The sequence below is a fragment of the Leopardus geoffroyi genome, chromosome B4, assembly GCF_018350155.1.
Source record: "Leopardus geoffroyi isolate Oge1 chromosome B4, O.geoffroyi_Oge1_pat1.0, whole genome shotgun sequence".
In the NCBI taxonomy this organism is placed as follows: Eukaryota; Metazoa; Chordata; class Mammalia; order Carnivora; family Felidae; genus Leopardus; species Leopardus geoffroyi.
In genome coordinates, this window is record NC_059341.1 from 120,746,859 (window position 1) to 120,762,016 (window position 15,158).

General features: G+C 34.5%; 1 protein-coding gene across 18 annotated transcripts in view; it reads right to left on the minus strand.

The window, feature by feature from the left end:
• The window catches only part of ANKS1B (ankyrin repeat and sterile alpha motif domain containing 1B), a 1,079,650-nt gene that overhangs the window by 638,859 nt on the left and 425,633 nt on the right, over nucleotides 1-15,158 (minus strand). For all 18 annotated transcript variants that reach the window (XR_006709127.1, XR_006709126.1, XM_045464947.1 and 15 more), the window contains exon 11: nucleotides 6,184-6,320. Coding sequence is in view for 16 of the 18 variants with exons in the window: in XM_045464947.1 (XP_045320903.1) it covers nucleotides 6,184-6,320 (137 nt within the window). In the remaining 2 variants the exon portion in view is untranslated. The remainder of the gene's footprint in view (nucleotides 1-6,183; nucleotides 6,321-15,158) is intronic.

The following is a 15,158-nucleotide window of genomic DNA, read 5'->3' on the forward strand; positions in this document are numbered from 1 at the left end:
AATAATATCAATTCCAAAAATTTGTGAAAATTAAATTATATTATGTGCTCAACAAATATTATATTCCTTAAGTGTAAACATTTCCCAGCATTCTGTCTTTGGTACTATCTCCCTTCACAAGCAAATTCTATAAATGACTGTAAAATCTTTACCCTAAACTCCTACCTCTCTCACCAGAGCTCTACTCCAGTATTTCCAATTTGCATATCATGCCCAACATTCAACACATTTACAAAACCAAATTTATCATCCTTCTCCCTCACCAAAATGAACTTCTGCTCAAGTCTTTTCTATATCTATAAATATCATTCCAAAATCCCAGCCGACTGGGTTCAAGTCATTAGTCATCTCTGACTCCCTTAGATCTAATCCATCTCTCCGTACACTAATGCTTTGTCCAAATTGTCTTTTGCATCAAATACTACAGAAAAAAGATAAAACATCATAACCAAGTCATATTTATCCCAGAAATGCAAAGTTGAATTAACATTAGTAAATAAAGAATGTGACTTATCACATTGATGGAACAAAAGAAAAAAATTATATGATTATATAAATATATACAGAAAAAAAGAAAATATCAATACCTTTTTATGTTAAAAACTCTCAGCAAAATAGGAGTATAAGGGTACATACAAAAAACTTATAGTTGATATTATGTTTAATACTGAATTCTTTCCATCAAAGTTAGAGAACAAGACAAGGACTTTTAGTTTTACCACTTCTACATCATTGCATTGTAGTCACAGCAGTAAGAAAAAGAAAAAGAAGGTATAAAGACTAGAAAAGAAGTAAAACCATCATTATTCTCGATAACAGAAAAAACTCTAAGAAATTAAAAAGAAACTACTATAACTTTTAAATGAAATTATCCAGGTGGTAGGATACAAGGATAAAATAAAATTCAATTGCATTTCTATGTACCAACACAATTGGAAAGTGAAAGTAATAAACAATACTAAAGCATTAAATCAACTCAATGAAGACACGAAAGTCTTTTTCTGAGTAGGAAAGTAATGCATCTCAACTCCTACCTCACACCATACAACAACAATTTAAGATGAATCATAGAACTAAATGTAAAAGCAAGAACCAGAAATCTTCTGTAAAAAATATAGGTGCACATATTCACTACCTGGACAAGACGCAAAAAACACTAGCCATGAAAGACGACAATTGATAAATTGGATATCACCAAAATTAAAACATTCTGTTCACCAAATTCACAATTAAAAATATTTAGGTAAATCACAGACTGAAGAAAAATATTTGCAGTGCAGAAACCTGACAAAGGACTCATATCTTTAGGAATTACAAGACAATTTATAAATAATTACTACAACCAGAAATTTAAACAACTCCATTAATAAAAACTTGAATAGGCGCTACTCAAAAGATCTAAGAATGATCAATAACCACAGGAAAAGGTGTTCAATATTATTAGTTACAAGAAAAATGCAAATTAAAACTATAATGAGAAATCTTTTCACATCCATAAGAATGATTAAAGTAAAAAAATTTTAAAAGTCTAATACACCAAAAGTCTGAGAGAATGTGGAGAAACTAAAATTCTCACACCTTTCTCTTGTGATTATAAAATGGAACAACTACTCTGAAAAGTTCTTGGGAAGTTTCTTATAAAGTTATTTACTCATCTACTTTATGACCCAACAATTCCACTCTTTGGTATTATACAAAAACATATGTCCATAAAAGGATTTGAATGTGAGTATTCACAGCACATTCGTTCAAAATATCAAACAGCACGAAAACAACACAAGTATCAATCAACAGGAAAATGGATAAACAAATTGTACTATATTAATCCAAGAGAATACTACTCAGCAATAAAGGAACAATATGAGTGAATCCCAAAAACATTATGTTGAGTTAAAAAAGTCAGACATTGACATACACAAAACACACACACACTGGAGGATTCCATTTATGTAAAGTCCAAGAATAGACAATTCTAATCTATGGCAATAATAATCAGAAAGTTGTTGTTTTCGGGGCACTTGGATGGCTCAGTTGGTTAAGGAACCAACTTCGACTCAGGTCATGATCTCTTGCTGTGAGTTTAAAGCCCCATGTCAGTCTGTGCTGACAGCTCAGAGCCTGGAGCCTGCTTGGGATTCTGTGTCTCCATCGCTCTCTGCCCCTCCCCCACTCACACTCTGCGTCTCTCTGTCTCTCAAACATGAATAAACATTAAAAAAGAAAGAAAGAAAGAAGTTGCTTTCAAGGAGGGAATGGGGGTAGTTGATTGAAAAGGGGCATGAAGCAACTTTCAGGGATGATGACAATGTTTTAATATCTTGCTTTGAGTGGTGATTACACCTACATATGCAATGGTCAAAATTCATTAAATTTTGTTTTATTCTTCAGTTGGGGAGAAAAAAAAGATGCTTCACCAAGAAAACATTTTATTTATTTATTTTTATTTTTTTTTTTCAACGTTTATTTATTTTTGGGACAGAGAGAAACAGAGCATGAACGGGGAGGGGCAGAGAGAGAGGGAGACACAGAATCGGAAACAGGCTCCAGGCTCTGAGCCATCAGCCCAGAGCCCGACGCGGGGCTCGAACTCACGGATGGCGAGATCGTGACCTGGCTGAAGTCGGACGCTTAACCGACTGCGCCACCCAGGCACCCCAAGAAAACATTTTAAAAGAAGAAAAGTTATTGCAAGAAGCATGTAATTAGTAGAAAGAAGAAAACTTGGTGTGTCAACAGACTTACCTAAAATTTTTTTCATCGGCAATATCTTTTCAAGTGTTTTGAAGTCCTTTTTTTTGAGTTTCAAAATAATTTTATTTTCAAATATAAGTAAATAAACCTACCCTTGTGAATTCACTTAAATAGAAAAACTCAGCCTTGTGGGTCAATGTAGTGGAGAAAAACAAAGAATAACCAGTAGCATATAAATATTTCAGTGTCTGTTAATTGAAAATAGAATGCTTCATAATCTGGACATTTTTAAGACACAAAAGAGCCCAAAGAGGCAAAGGTAAAAAGATCAAACACAAGATGCAGAACTAACAGCTGTGACTTAGTGAGTTAATAAATATGCTGAATAAATCAAACTCAACAAAGCACTGCAAGTTGGTAGCTTCCAAGTAATTAACACACCAACCAGAAACACATGCAATGTGTAATCAGGCCTACCTCATTTTGACAGCAAGGACTCTTTGGTTACAATGGATATTCTCCATTAATAGGTAGTTATGGAAAGTATGTTAGGTAAAGGCATGCATGAAGCAAAGGGGAAGTAACCTAACTTGCTCTATCTAAGCAGTCTTTGTTTGCAGTGAATGAGATGAAAGTTCTGTTTTCATTTCTATCTATTCTATCATTTCTATTTATTCTTTCTCATTCTTCTTACAATAAGACTGAATACATCTACTACTAACACCCGGGCAAATAAATGTAAATTCATGGGTAACAGTTGTATTTATACTTTTGTTTCCAAGGCTCATCAACAGTTTCAAGAGTGAAATGATCATTTCAACCATATTATTAATTTCTAATTAGTAAATAAAAAAACATATTTGAATACTACCACAAGTCATTCTAACTTCACATTTCCTACATTTCCACACATAAAGCCAGAATTAGCAGACACTTTAGAGGATTAAATCTGTGATCAAAATATAGGCTCTTATATAAGCTAACCAATAATTATCTTTTCTTTGGAACAGTTAACTCTTGACAATGTTCCATCTCTGATACACCTGTGACTTGTCAGAGCACACCAGGGAGTCTGTTACACTGTCCATCTAGCTATCCCCCATCCATGCCCTCTAGTCTCCAAACCCTTTCTTGAAATCATGTGTCTGACCTATACTCCCTCATAATTACCTCCACTTGAACCTTCTACTTCCTGCTCTTTGCCATGAATATGGAGCCCAGAAGATCAGAAGAAATAAGTAAAACACCGAAGTCTTTGAGACAAAAGTAACAGTAGTCCAAGTGAGGTTATATTATTTTCCAACTATACACCTTAGCTGCTACTGTTCTATTACATACATACTTTCAGGCTGCACTGGTTCAAATTTAAATACCATCATCATTAGTTTCCTGAATTTCTCACTTCATTTTTTTTTCCTTCCTAAATCATCATTATAACATCTAAGAAAGGAAGGTAGAATCAGTTGCCTTCATAAACATTTAATAATGGACAGAACCAAGGAATAGAGTCAAAAGGAATTTCTGGCTTTCATACTACCAATACTTTTTTTCAGTTTACCTAAAATAAACTAAAATAGAATAGAGAATGCAAAGAAGGATTTACAGAGTAAGATCCCTTAGAATTGGTTAGATTACAAATATGTAGAAAGAAAATCTGCTTTTTATTCACTGAGTGGCTAAATGCATTTACATTAGATAGTTTATGCTGATGTAAAAATAAATGTGTTTAGTAATGGATGTTAACATATATATAAGATAATCTCCTACCTAAGTAATTAAAAATGCTGAAAATGTAATGGCTGCACAATAACACTAGAAACACCTTCATATAATGAGAGAACAAGTGAAGATAAATGTGACATTTAGCATCTAAATCTGGCTTTAATGAGGTTTATGTCTTGAAGCAAATGAAGTAGATCAAATTTTTCTGGAAGAAAAGAAGGGATCTTTGAAGACACTTCCTCTTCCACACAGTTGGACACTGTGAAATGTTACCTTGCCAAAATGAACTTGTAAGTTCCATCCTCATACAGATGTTGTACAACCTCAAGAAGATTTTTCTAACCTCTGAGCAGGAGGAGACAACTATTATACTGAAGGGAAAAAAAGGAACTTGAATCAGTTGCACAATTAGCCCCTTTGTAGTGTCAACAGCTTTATTCATAACACAATATCACATTCCCTTGAAATTAATGATGGTTAAATGAAACTATTTATATGAAAGTGTTCTATAAATATAGTGAATATTTAAGGTCAAAATGCTATTTATTGATGAGGATGATTATAATGAAAATAAACTAAAATAAATCATACTGAAGAAGGTAAGATATTAAGCAAATCATTGCTCATTTAGACCAAAACAGTCTTAAAAAGAGACATTTGTCTTACAAATTGGCTCAAAGGATTTGCTCATACTATATATCTAAGTGGATGGTGAATGGCATTGATTGGATCCAAAGTCCCCCTCTCTTGGATTTTATGAGGCCCATTCAGAATGAGCCAGGTTGAGAACACCACCAATTCCGTGTTCTGAGTCCATCTGTTGGCAAAAATATAATGCAAACAGCTTTATAAGTGCTATTTTCAATGAAATATCACAGAACAGCTTGTCCCAATGATATTTCTAAAGCTTGCCTGCAAACCGCCTACTGGAAAATCCAACTGAAAGAGAAGAGGGAAGAGAAAGAAACCCATACATACAAGTGACAGAAATGAAAAAAGGACAAAAGGTAGAGAGAGACAAGCTAGAGAAAAGTGAGCGCTGGAGAAAAATAAGGTGCAATGAGGGGTGCAATATTAAACATGGACAAAAGGAGGGGCGCCTGGGTGGCTTAGTTGGTTAAGTGTCTGACTTCAGCTCAAGTAATGATCTCACAGTTTGTGAGTTCAAGCCCTGCATCAGGCTCTGTGCTGACAGCTCAGAGCCTGGAGCCTGCTTTGGATTCTGTGTCTCCCTCTCTCTCTGCCCCTCCTCCTCTCACACTCTGTCTCTCTCTCTTTCAAAAATAAATAAATATTAAAACAAATTTTTTAAACAAGGACAAAAGGCAACCACAAGGAATAGAGAATTTAAAGAAAATATATCAAAACAACTTAGGTTGGAAGATGGAGAGGTGATCACAAATAAAGCAGCATGTCGAGAGAAGTGAAGACAAAAGGAGCATGAAAACCCAGAAAACATGTAATAGTTTAATAATTGGAGCATAATTATTAAAATGTAGTGAGAGAAAAGTGATATGAAATAGTCAATTTTCTAAGTTTCACTTGTTTTTTCATGTGATATATAAATTCATTTTTCCAAAAGGTAGTATGGATTTCAGTATCTGTCATCAACTCCAAGGTTAGGAAACATCCTCTTCCAAGTCTCTTCTTTTAATCTAAAAATCTATTTGCATATCATAAAATAGTCCAAGCACTGCAATATAAGCAGTATACATGCAATGATTACAAAACAAAATACACTACTGCAGGTGATGTCATCTGGGCACTTACCTGGGGTCGAATAACTTTTACAATATTTTTGAGGGCAGTGTCAGGGGATGGAGGTGAGCAGTCGGGTGTTGGGCCTGTTGAGCTGTTTCTATGGTTACTACTTCCTGGAGCAGTAATTGCTACCTCAGATGCATTATCTGTGAATAAAAATAGAACTGCCATAAACCTTATCACTCAGTTTACCTTTTAAGACTTGAAATTACTTTAGTGAACATGAATTGAGAATTTAGCTTAAAACTGGTATCAATTACAACATCATAATGAGGAATATGCATAGCAGTATATTTTAAAGATAATGTTTATTGAATGCTTTACTTTCTTTTGGAATGGTAAATATCATACCCTGTAGTATTATTCCAAAAAGGAAGAGTATTATTATTCAATTCATGATAGATACCCAACACAGCTATTAAGAGTGCCTTTACTATACAAAGGGCAAAACTTCACCTTAACTAAAAACAATATGATTTTTTTATATGATTGGGCTAACTTTTCCCCATAATCTTTCATATATGGGTATTGATATTTATTAAAGTGGAAGTTTCATATCTTCCTGAGTCATAAAACCCAAATTCAAGCCTCCTGAAAGCACGTCCCCCAGAAATCCCTCAAACTATAGAGAACCATCCCGGTGAATTAAAATTGAGGAAAAACTGACATGTGTGAACAATGGTTTTACAATGTAGACTAACACAAAACAATCACACCCAGATAAACACATCTTCTATAATCAAGCTAATCGAATGAAATTTCAAAAATCTAAATTATTTCTCTCTTTTGCTCAGTATGAGGGTCAAAGGAAAAATAAAGTGATGACTTTAAAATCAGCAACATGCATAAAACTCTCTCCTTAAATTTTTATCAAAACAAAATAACAAAAAAGATGCAGTTTTAGAATGTTTAAAACACTTGGAAAAGGATGGGAAAGTTCCAAAAATAACTCTTGGTAGCACATAGAAGTTATATTATTTTAACAAAAATTTGACAATCCTCTATAGCTTTGTTTGGAAACTGTTGCAAGCTCAAATCTAAAACAAATTATTTCCTTGTTATGTTTTTAATTAGTTCCCAATAAGTTTCTGTTCTAGACAGCTGAATTGATGCAAAGACTGAGACTGTCAATTCTTTATGGACCGGCAAGGTTTTGTATTCTATGGACATTGCCTACAGTCCCAAGTAAAAAGTAGTAAGTTATGAAGATGCCTCTTGCTCATAAAAAGTGAGGAGATGCAAACTCTACCCACATAAAAACATAATTCAGTTTCACTGGGGAGTCCAGACATAGGCTTATGAAACAAAAATATAGAAGTGTGATATATCGAATTAAATAGATCATTTATTAAATAAGTCTTAACAGTGTCCAGAGCTTACTCTTGACTCAGGTTTAATGGATAAGGTGAGATCTGAATTAGCATCTCAAGAAACACAGAGTTCCAAAAGACAGTAATATGGGGTGGTCTTCTGACTAGGATATAATTGGTATGAGTAACTACTGAAACAGAGACCAAATATCAGTCAGCAAGACAATGAAAAGAAGTCCTGATTCTCTCCAATTTGTCCCTCCCTTTCATTCATTCAACCATACATCTAAAATCATTTATTTGGGGGCAACTATGTATCAGGTATTATGTTATGTTCTAAGGATAAATGGAAAAGAGCCTCTAGGCAGAGGGTAGAGGGTAGGGAAAGATAGGTGGAGCACAGAGGACTTTTAGGGCAGTAAAACTATTCTGTATGATATGATAACAGTGGATACATGTCATTATACATTTGCCTAAACCCATCAAGAGTGAATCTTAGCATAAACTATGGACATTGGATGATAATGATGGGTCAATGCAGATTCACTGATTGTAACAAATGTACCAGTACGGTGGGTCATGTCCATAGTGGGGGAAGCTGTGCTTGTGTGGGGGCAGGGTACAAGAGAAACCTCGATACCCGATGCTCAATTTTTCTACAAACCTAAAACTGCTTTGAAAAATTAAGTTTAATAAAACGTTTAAAAATCCATGCCCTTAAGAAGTATACAGTCAAATGTGATATCAGAATTGTAGACAAAGTATAATGCCATATAACTTGAGATTTTCTAACAGATAAATGAAGCTTAATGAAAAAGCAAGGGAGGAACAATCATCAGACTGGCTGGGAAGGAAGAGGCTGTGAAAGGCTTCAGTTTTCAGGCAAGAAAGCTGGGACAGATCATAAAACATAAGGGCATGGAGATAAAAAGAGCATAGATAAAGATATTGTTTTATGTTAGGAAGAAGCTGTAGATAAGTTTAAATAAGTAAAAGGAAGTTTTGTTAGTATATAGTGTATATTTAATTCTGAAGTGATATAGTAATAATAACAGCTAATGTTTACTGAACTCCAGTGAAATAATGTTAGAGTCTTTATTTTCATTATTTATTCTCTCTTTTGTATATTCATTGTTGTCTTTCTGTGTTGCATTCTGAATAGTTTTTTATACTCATTTTCCAGTTTATTAGCTCTTTTTCAGCAATGTTGAGTCTGCTATCAAACTATTTTCTTAATTTCACTGATACTTCACATTTCTAAAATTTCTATTTAGTTCTTTTTCAAATATGCAGCATCACCATTTGGCATTTTTCAGTTTCCTAACAATTTCTTTTTTTTTTATTTTATTTTTTTTACATTTATATATTTTTGAGAGACAGAGACAGATCATGAAGAGGGGAGGAGCAGAGAGAGAGGGAGACACAGAATCTGAAGCAGGCTCCAGGCTCCGAGCTGTCAGCACAGAGCCTGACATGGGGCTTGAACTCACAAATTGCAAGATCATGACCTAGGCCGAAGTCGGATGCTTAACCGACTGAGCCATCCAGGAGCCCCTAGTTTCCTGACAATTTCAAGCTTGTTTTTATTTAGTGGAAAATAGCAAGCAATTATTGTTGTTGTTGTTAATCTGTGCCTGATAATTCCAATACCTGAAGTCTTCATGGATCTGTTTCTGTATCTCTGGCTCTCACTCATGGTATTTCATTCCATTATCTGTCTCATCTTCAATTCTGTGCTATTTGCTACTCAACTTTTGTTAGCACAAGATAAACAACACTAAATCCAATTCTTTGCCTTTTAGCAAATGCTACTATAAAAAAGCATACAAACTTACATTCTAATACCAGATACTGAAGTCTGTGGAAAACTTGTCTGCTCAATGTTGGACAATTTATTTAACCTCTCTGGACTTCAGTTTTCTTAACTTTGAAAATGAAAATCATTAATAACTGTCTAGAAGAAAGTTATTGTTTATGTGTGCAGATAAAATGAGAGAATACATATGAAAAGTAAATAGCATGCTATCAGGCACATAGCATGGGTTTTATTTTTCCCTATGAAGCCAAATATCAAAGAATAAAATAAAACATAGAAGAGGAAAGAAAATTTAGAAAGAAAAGCAAAAAAAAAAAAAATTAAACACTAATGCTTTACAGATAATACATCTAGAGTAAAGACTGAGACTACTTGGGTAGATTTTGAGACCAATATCTGTTAGCTATTAACACAAATTGGTAGAGACAGAATTTAATTCCAGGGATAAGAGATAATCCCTTGAGGAATGATTCACTGCAAGGGCTGGTCCTGGTGACTACCCTTGTGTCAAAGTCAGAAAAACTGAGGCGTATTTCATGCAGACTATAAGGCAAAAGCTTTTTAATGTTTCTTATAAGTAATGTAATACATAGTACAAGACAGTGGGTAATCAAGTACTAAATTATTTAGAAAAGACTATAAATGTCTCCATCTTCTGAATCCACAATCTGTACCATTACACTGATAATTTGATTTCATAGTACCTTGTATTGTTCATTATCTCTTTCAGACTAGGCTATATTTTTGCAGACACTTATATTTTCCTTATACCCTCCATGGCTCTTAGATTAATGCCTTTAAAAATACTAAATGAAATAAAGTGAATAAAGCAAAACCTGTGTGTCAATGGCAAACATCAAAAATGCCCTTGATTAAATGGAGAAAGGTGATCTGGCTTTTGTAATTCCACGGCCTTTTTTTTTTGGAGAAAATCCAAATGAGAAGCATAATTTATATATCCTTTATTATATAATTTATAAAAATACCAATTATCCAGTGGAATTTGCAAAATGACAGCCTGTATCCAAGACAGTTTTACATGGTCAACCTACATTTTACACCTGCAGCTACAAAACATTGCTGATGAAAAGGAAATGAGGTGTGTAAAAACTGCTTAGAGAAAATTACTAAACATACCTGCAATTTCAAATTGAAATAAGAGACCTATCTTTTAGTCAGTTTCTCTCACTACACATAGATTAGCATTATGACTGTCCACGTTCTCTAAAATAACAAGCTTAGAAAAAGTCTTCTAACTTACTTGAGCTTTTATTTTTTTAATTATAATTTTTTTTAATGTTTATTTATTTTTGAGAGAGACAGAGACAGAATGTGAGTGGGCTGGAGCAGAGAGAGGGAGGCACAGAATCTGAAGCAGGCTCCAGGCTCCGAGCTATCAACACAGAGCCTAACGCGGGGCTTGAACTCACGAGCTGTGAGATCATGACCTGAGCCGAAGTTGGACGCTCAACCAACTGAGCCACCTAGGCGCCCCAAGCTTTTAGAAGTATTCTGTGAATATGAAATAATTCATGTACAATGTTACAGAATCGAATTTAACATCATTCACTAGCGTGTACTGAGCAGTTAAAGCACAAGAACCATGCTAATTGGTATGTAGCCGACAAACAGAACTGAGATTACTTCTGGCTGGGAATTCAAGAAAAGTGTCATGGCAGAGGTCTCTGACAGATTAGTAAAATTCATACATGAAGAGATGAGAGGGAATGGCATTCCAGAGTTGGAAGTATGATGAGTAAAAGGTAGAGAGATAGAAAAGAATTAGGCACATTTGTGGAAGGAATAAAGAAGAGTTCAGTTTGAATAGGATATTCATGGAGGAAATACCAAGAAATGGAAGGGTCATAAACAACACACCTGAGCTTTGAAATCAGACGAACCTAACCTGAAATCCTGCCATATTCTTTTATGGAAGTATAACTGACATACAATATCCCAGTATTTGGTGTACATCAAAGTGATTCAATATTTTTACATATTATGGAATGATCCTCACAGTAAGTATAGTTACCAACTGTCACCATACATTTTTATCAATTCATCTATAGACACACAACCCAAGGGTTGTTTCCATATCTTGGCTATTGTAAATAATACTACAATGAACATAGGGGTGCATATATCCATTTGAATTGGTGTTTTCATTTTCTTTGTACAAATATCCTGAAGTGGAATTGCTGGCTTCCATGACAATTCTATTTTTAATTTTTTGAGGAACTTTGCGAGGTATTGTTTTCCATAGTGGCTGCATTAATTGATCCACATCTTGCTACATTTGTTATTTTTTGTCTTTTTAAGAATAGCCAATCTGACTGGTGTGATATGAGTATTGCTACACCAGCTTTCTTTTTGTTTCAATGCCTTCACTTTCAGTCTATGTGTGCCTTCAGATCTGAAGTGCATCTCTTGTAGGCAGCATATAGATGGGTATTTTTTTTTAACCTTCAGACACCTTATGTCTTTTGACTGGAACATTTAGTCCATTAACATTTGAAGTATTCATTGATAGATGAGTACTTGTTGACATTTTGTTAATTGTTAATTGTTTTCAAATTGTTTTTGAAACAATTTTTCTTTTTTCTGGTCTCCTTCCTTATGATTTGGTGGTTTTCTTTAGTGTTATGTTTAGGTTTCTTTATCTTTATTTTTTTTGTACCCATTGTAGGTTTTGGTTTGTGGTTACCATAAGGTACTAGCATGTGTGCATGTATGTGTGCCTGCGCATATGTGTGTGTGTGTGTGTGTGTGTAGTCTATTTTAAGCTGAGAGTTGCTTAAACACATTCTATAAGCACTACATTTCTGCTTTTCACCTCCCCCCAACATTTTATGTTTTGACATCATATTTTACATCTTTTATTTTGTGTATCCCTTAGCTACTCAATGTACTTGTAGTTGATTTTGCTATTTTTGTCTTTTAATTTTCATACTAGATTTTTAAGTGGTTATATATATTTGCCTTGACCAATGAGATTTTTTTCTTTTATATATTTTCTTATTTCTAATTAGGGCCTTTTCTTTTCTGATTAAAGAAGACCCTTTAACATTTCTCGTAGGACTGGTTTAGTGGTGATGAACTCCTTTAGTTTTTGCTTGTCTGGGATGTGATACAGTAAGAGTAAGGTGTCAGTGAGAACAACAAACTATGGCTAGCTTCAACAATTTCGAAGACTGGATCCTTGAGCTATGGAGCCACCAAGCCAACCCTGGGCTTCTTATGCCTAGAATGTTATATGAGAGAGCAATATGTTCTATGGTGTTAAAGCCATAATTATTTTGGATATCTGTAACAGCAGTCAAATTTATATCCTAACTAATGCATGGGGCAAGAGAGCTATCAGTGAGGGAGTAGACTGTCTTAGCAGGGTAAACATTTGCTATCTTGTTTTCATCTGATGCCAGTGAAATTTATATTTGATTATGACATTGTATAAGGGAAGGTAATCATTATTGTTATAATAAAAAATGGTAAAAATCCTAACTAATAAAGGGGAAAATTACCAATAAGTCAATGAAACCAGAAAAATAAGAAAAAAGAATAAAAGAGAAAAAATAAACTAAAATAAATAAGAAACATAAAATGAAAGTAATAAAATCAAGTATGTCAGTTGTGGACATCAGTTCTTATGGAAAGAATTATCCCCCAACAAAAACAGAGATGGCTGCAATTTAGTGTCAGCTGGGTCTGTGGTTTCATCTCAGGTTTGACCGGGAACAGTTGGCTTCACTCACATGGTTGTTGGCAGCACTGGATTTTCATGAACTGTTGGGCTGAGAGCCTTATTTTCTCTCTGGCTATTGACTAGAAGCTTCCCTGTTCCTTGCCATGTGGGTCTCTCTACAGAGGCTCACAATGGGACAATGGCTTGCATCAGAGTGAGTAAGCCAGAGAGCAAGAGAAAAGTAGCAAGACAGAAGCCAGAGCTCTTTTGTAACCTGATCTTGGAAGTGACACCTATTATTTTTGCCATCTTCTACTCATTAGAAACAAGTCACTAGGTCCAGTCCACATATCGGGGGTAGGAATTGCACAAGGGCATAAATATCAGTAGGTGAGATAATTAGGAGTTATCTTAGAGACTTAATATCACAGTCCTGCAGGAAAAAGCTACTCTCAAACTACTGATGGCAATAGAAATGGATACAGCCATTTTGGAAAGCAATAGCATTAAGATCAGTGTCTCTTGATAGCACGGCCAACTTACCTTGGTTTGCTAGGTTCTTTCTCAGTTTTAAACCTGGAAGTCCTACATCCTGGGAACCCCTTCAGTCCTGGGCCTTGGTTAGTCACCCTACTCTGGAGCCAGGCTGTGGGGTTTAAATCATGACTCCACACTTACTAGCAATGTGAACTTGGGTAAGTTACTTAATTTCTCTGTGCCTCAGTTTCCTTATCTGTAAAATAAAAATAATAATAGCATATTTGTGGAAACTAAATGAGATAATACATGTAAAGTGCTTAAAGCAATGTATGGCACATAAAAAGTGCCCAATGATATTAAATATATTAAAATATACATATCCTTTCACTAGGGTATACACACAATTATTATCCAAACCGGGACACTTTTGATAGTGAAAGGGAGTGCTAATAACAATTATGCCAGGTCAAAAGCATAAAAGAGTATATTGAGGGAAAGTGGGATATATGATCCTTACATGTGACCTACACTGAAATGTATCTCATAGAAGTAAAAGCACCTCCATATAAGACAAGTGCACAATGACGTTTACTACTCTTTTAATGGTGGAAAATAATGCAAAATAAAGTGAATGCTTATCAATAGAGGTGGAATAAATCATGATACATAATACCATCAAATTTTATGCAACCTTTAAAAGAGTGAATTATAGGGATAACAACTGACTTGAAGGAAGTCCTTTGAAATACTGTTGAATGAGAAAAATAATATTCAGGAAAATATATTATGACTTTCCTTTTTGTAAAACAAAAGGTTTACATTCAGAGGCAAATACTGAAGCTTGAACTTCAGGATCCCAAACTTTCATGGGCCTATTCCAAGATGCTGGGAGGGTCTCTGGAAATGTTTTTGTAAATTTGGTAAAAGTAAAATATTTTAATTGCAATAAGCTCAGATTTCTTCAAATTTCTTCCAACTCCAATTTCCTTGATATCACACTTCTGTTTGTTTTTGGTAGTATTAAAATGGCTGCAGACATTTTTGGAATCTGGCTAAGGAGAAGATTAGTTTCGGATAAATTTAGTTTGGGTTTAGTGGGACATATTTGCAAGGTTTAAGTCACTCCCTTGTATAGTCCAGATGTTAAAATGGCTTCTAGAAATTCTGCTAACATCTTCTGTGCAAACTCATCTGGTATGTGACTATAAGGTTTAGAGCACTACTATGATATGAGTGATATTGTGATAAGAGTGTGGCCTAGAAATACTTGTGTACCAGAAATATTTGGTATGTACAGAAGTTAGTGTATGGAAAGTTCTTCCAAACCTTATAGCTTAGATATGAAAGAGGGTTTTTATCAAATTTGACAATAATCCTAAAAACTAGCATGGCAGTGCCAATAAGCGATTGTAAAGCTGAAAGGAGATTTTCTACAGACAAAAAAAAAAGCCCTAATTTTGATCAATGATGCTAAACGAGGAAAAAATTCAACAAGGAAAGATTGAATTATTTTATTTTCTCTACGTTAGCATTGTCTAAAAGAAGTATAATGTGAGCCACATATGTAACTTTAAATTTGCTAGTAGCCACATTTTTAAAAGTTTTGAAAATAGATAAAATTAATTTTAATAATGTAGCATTTGGGGCGCCTGGGTGGCTCAGTCGGTTGGGCGTCCGACTTCAGCTCAGGTCACGA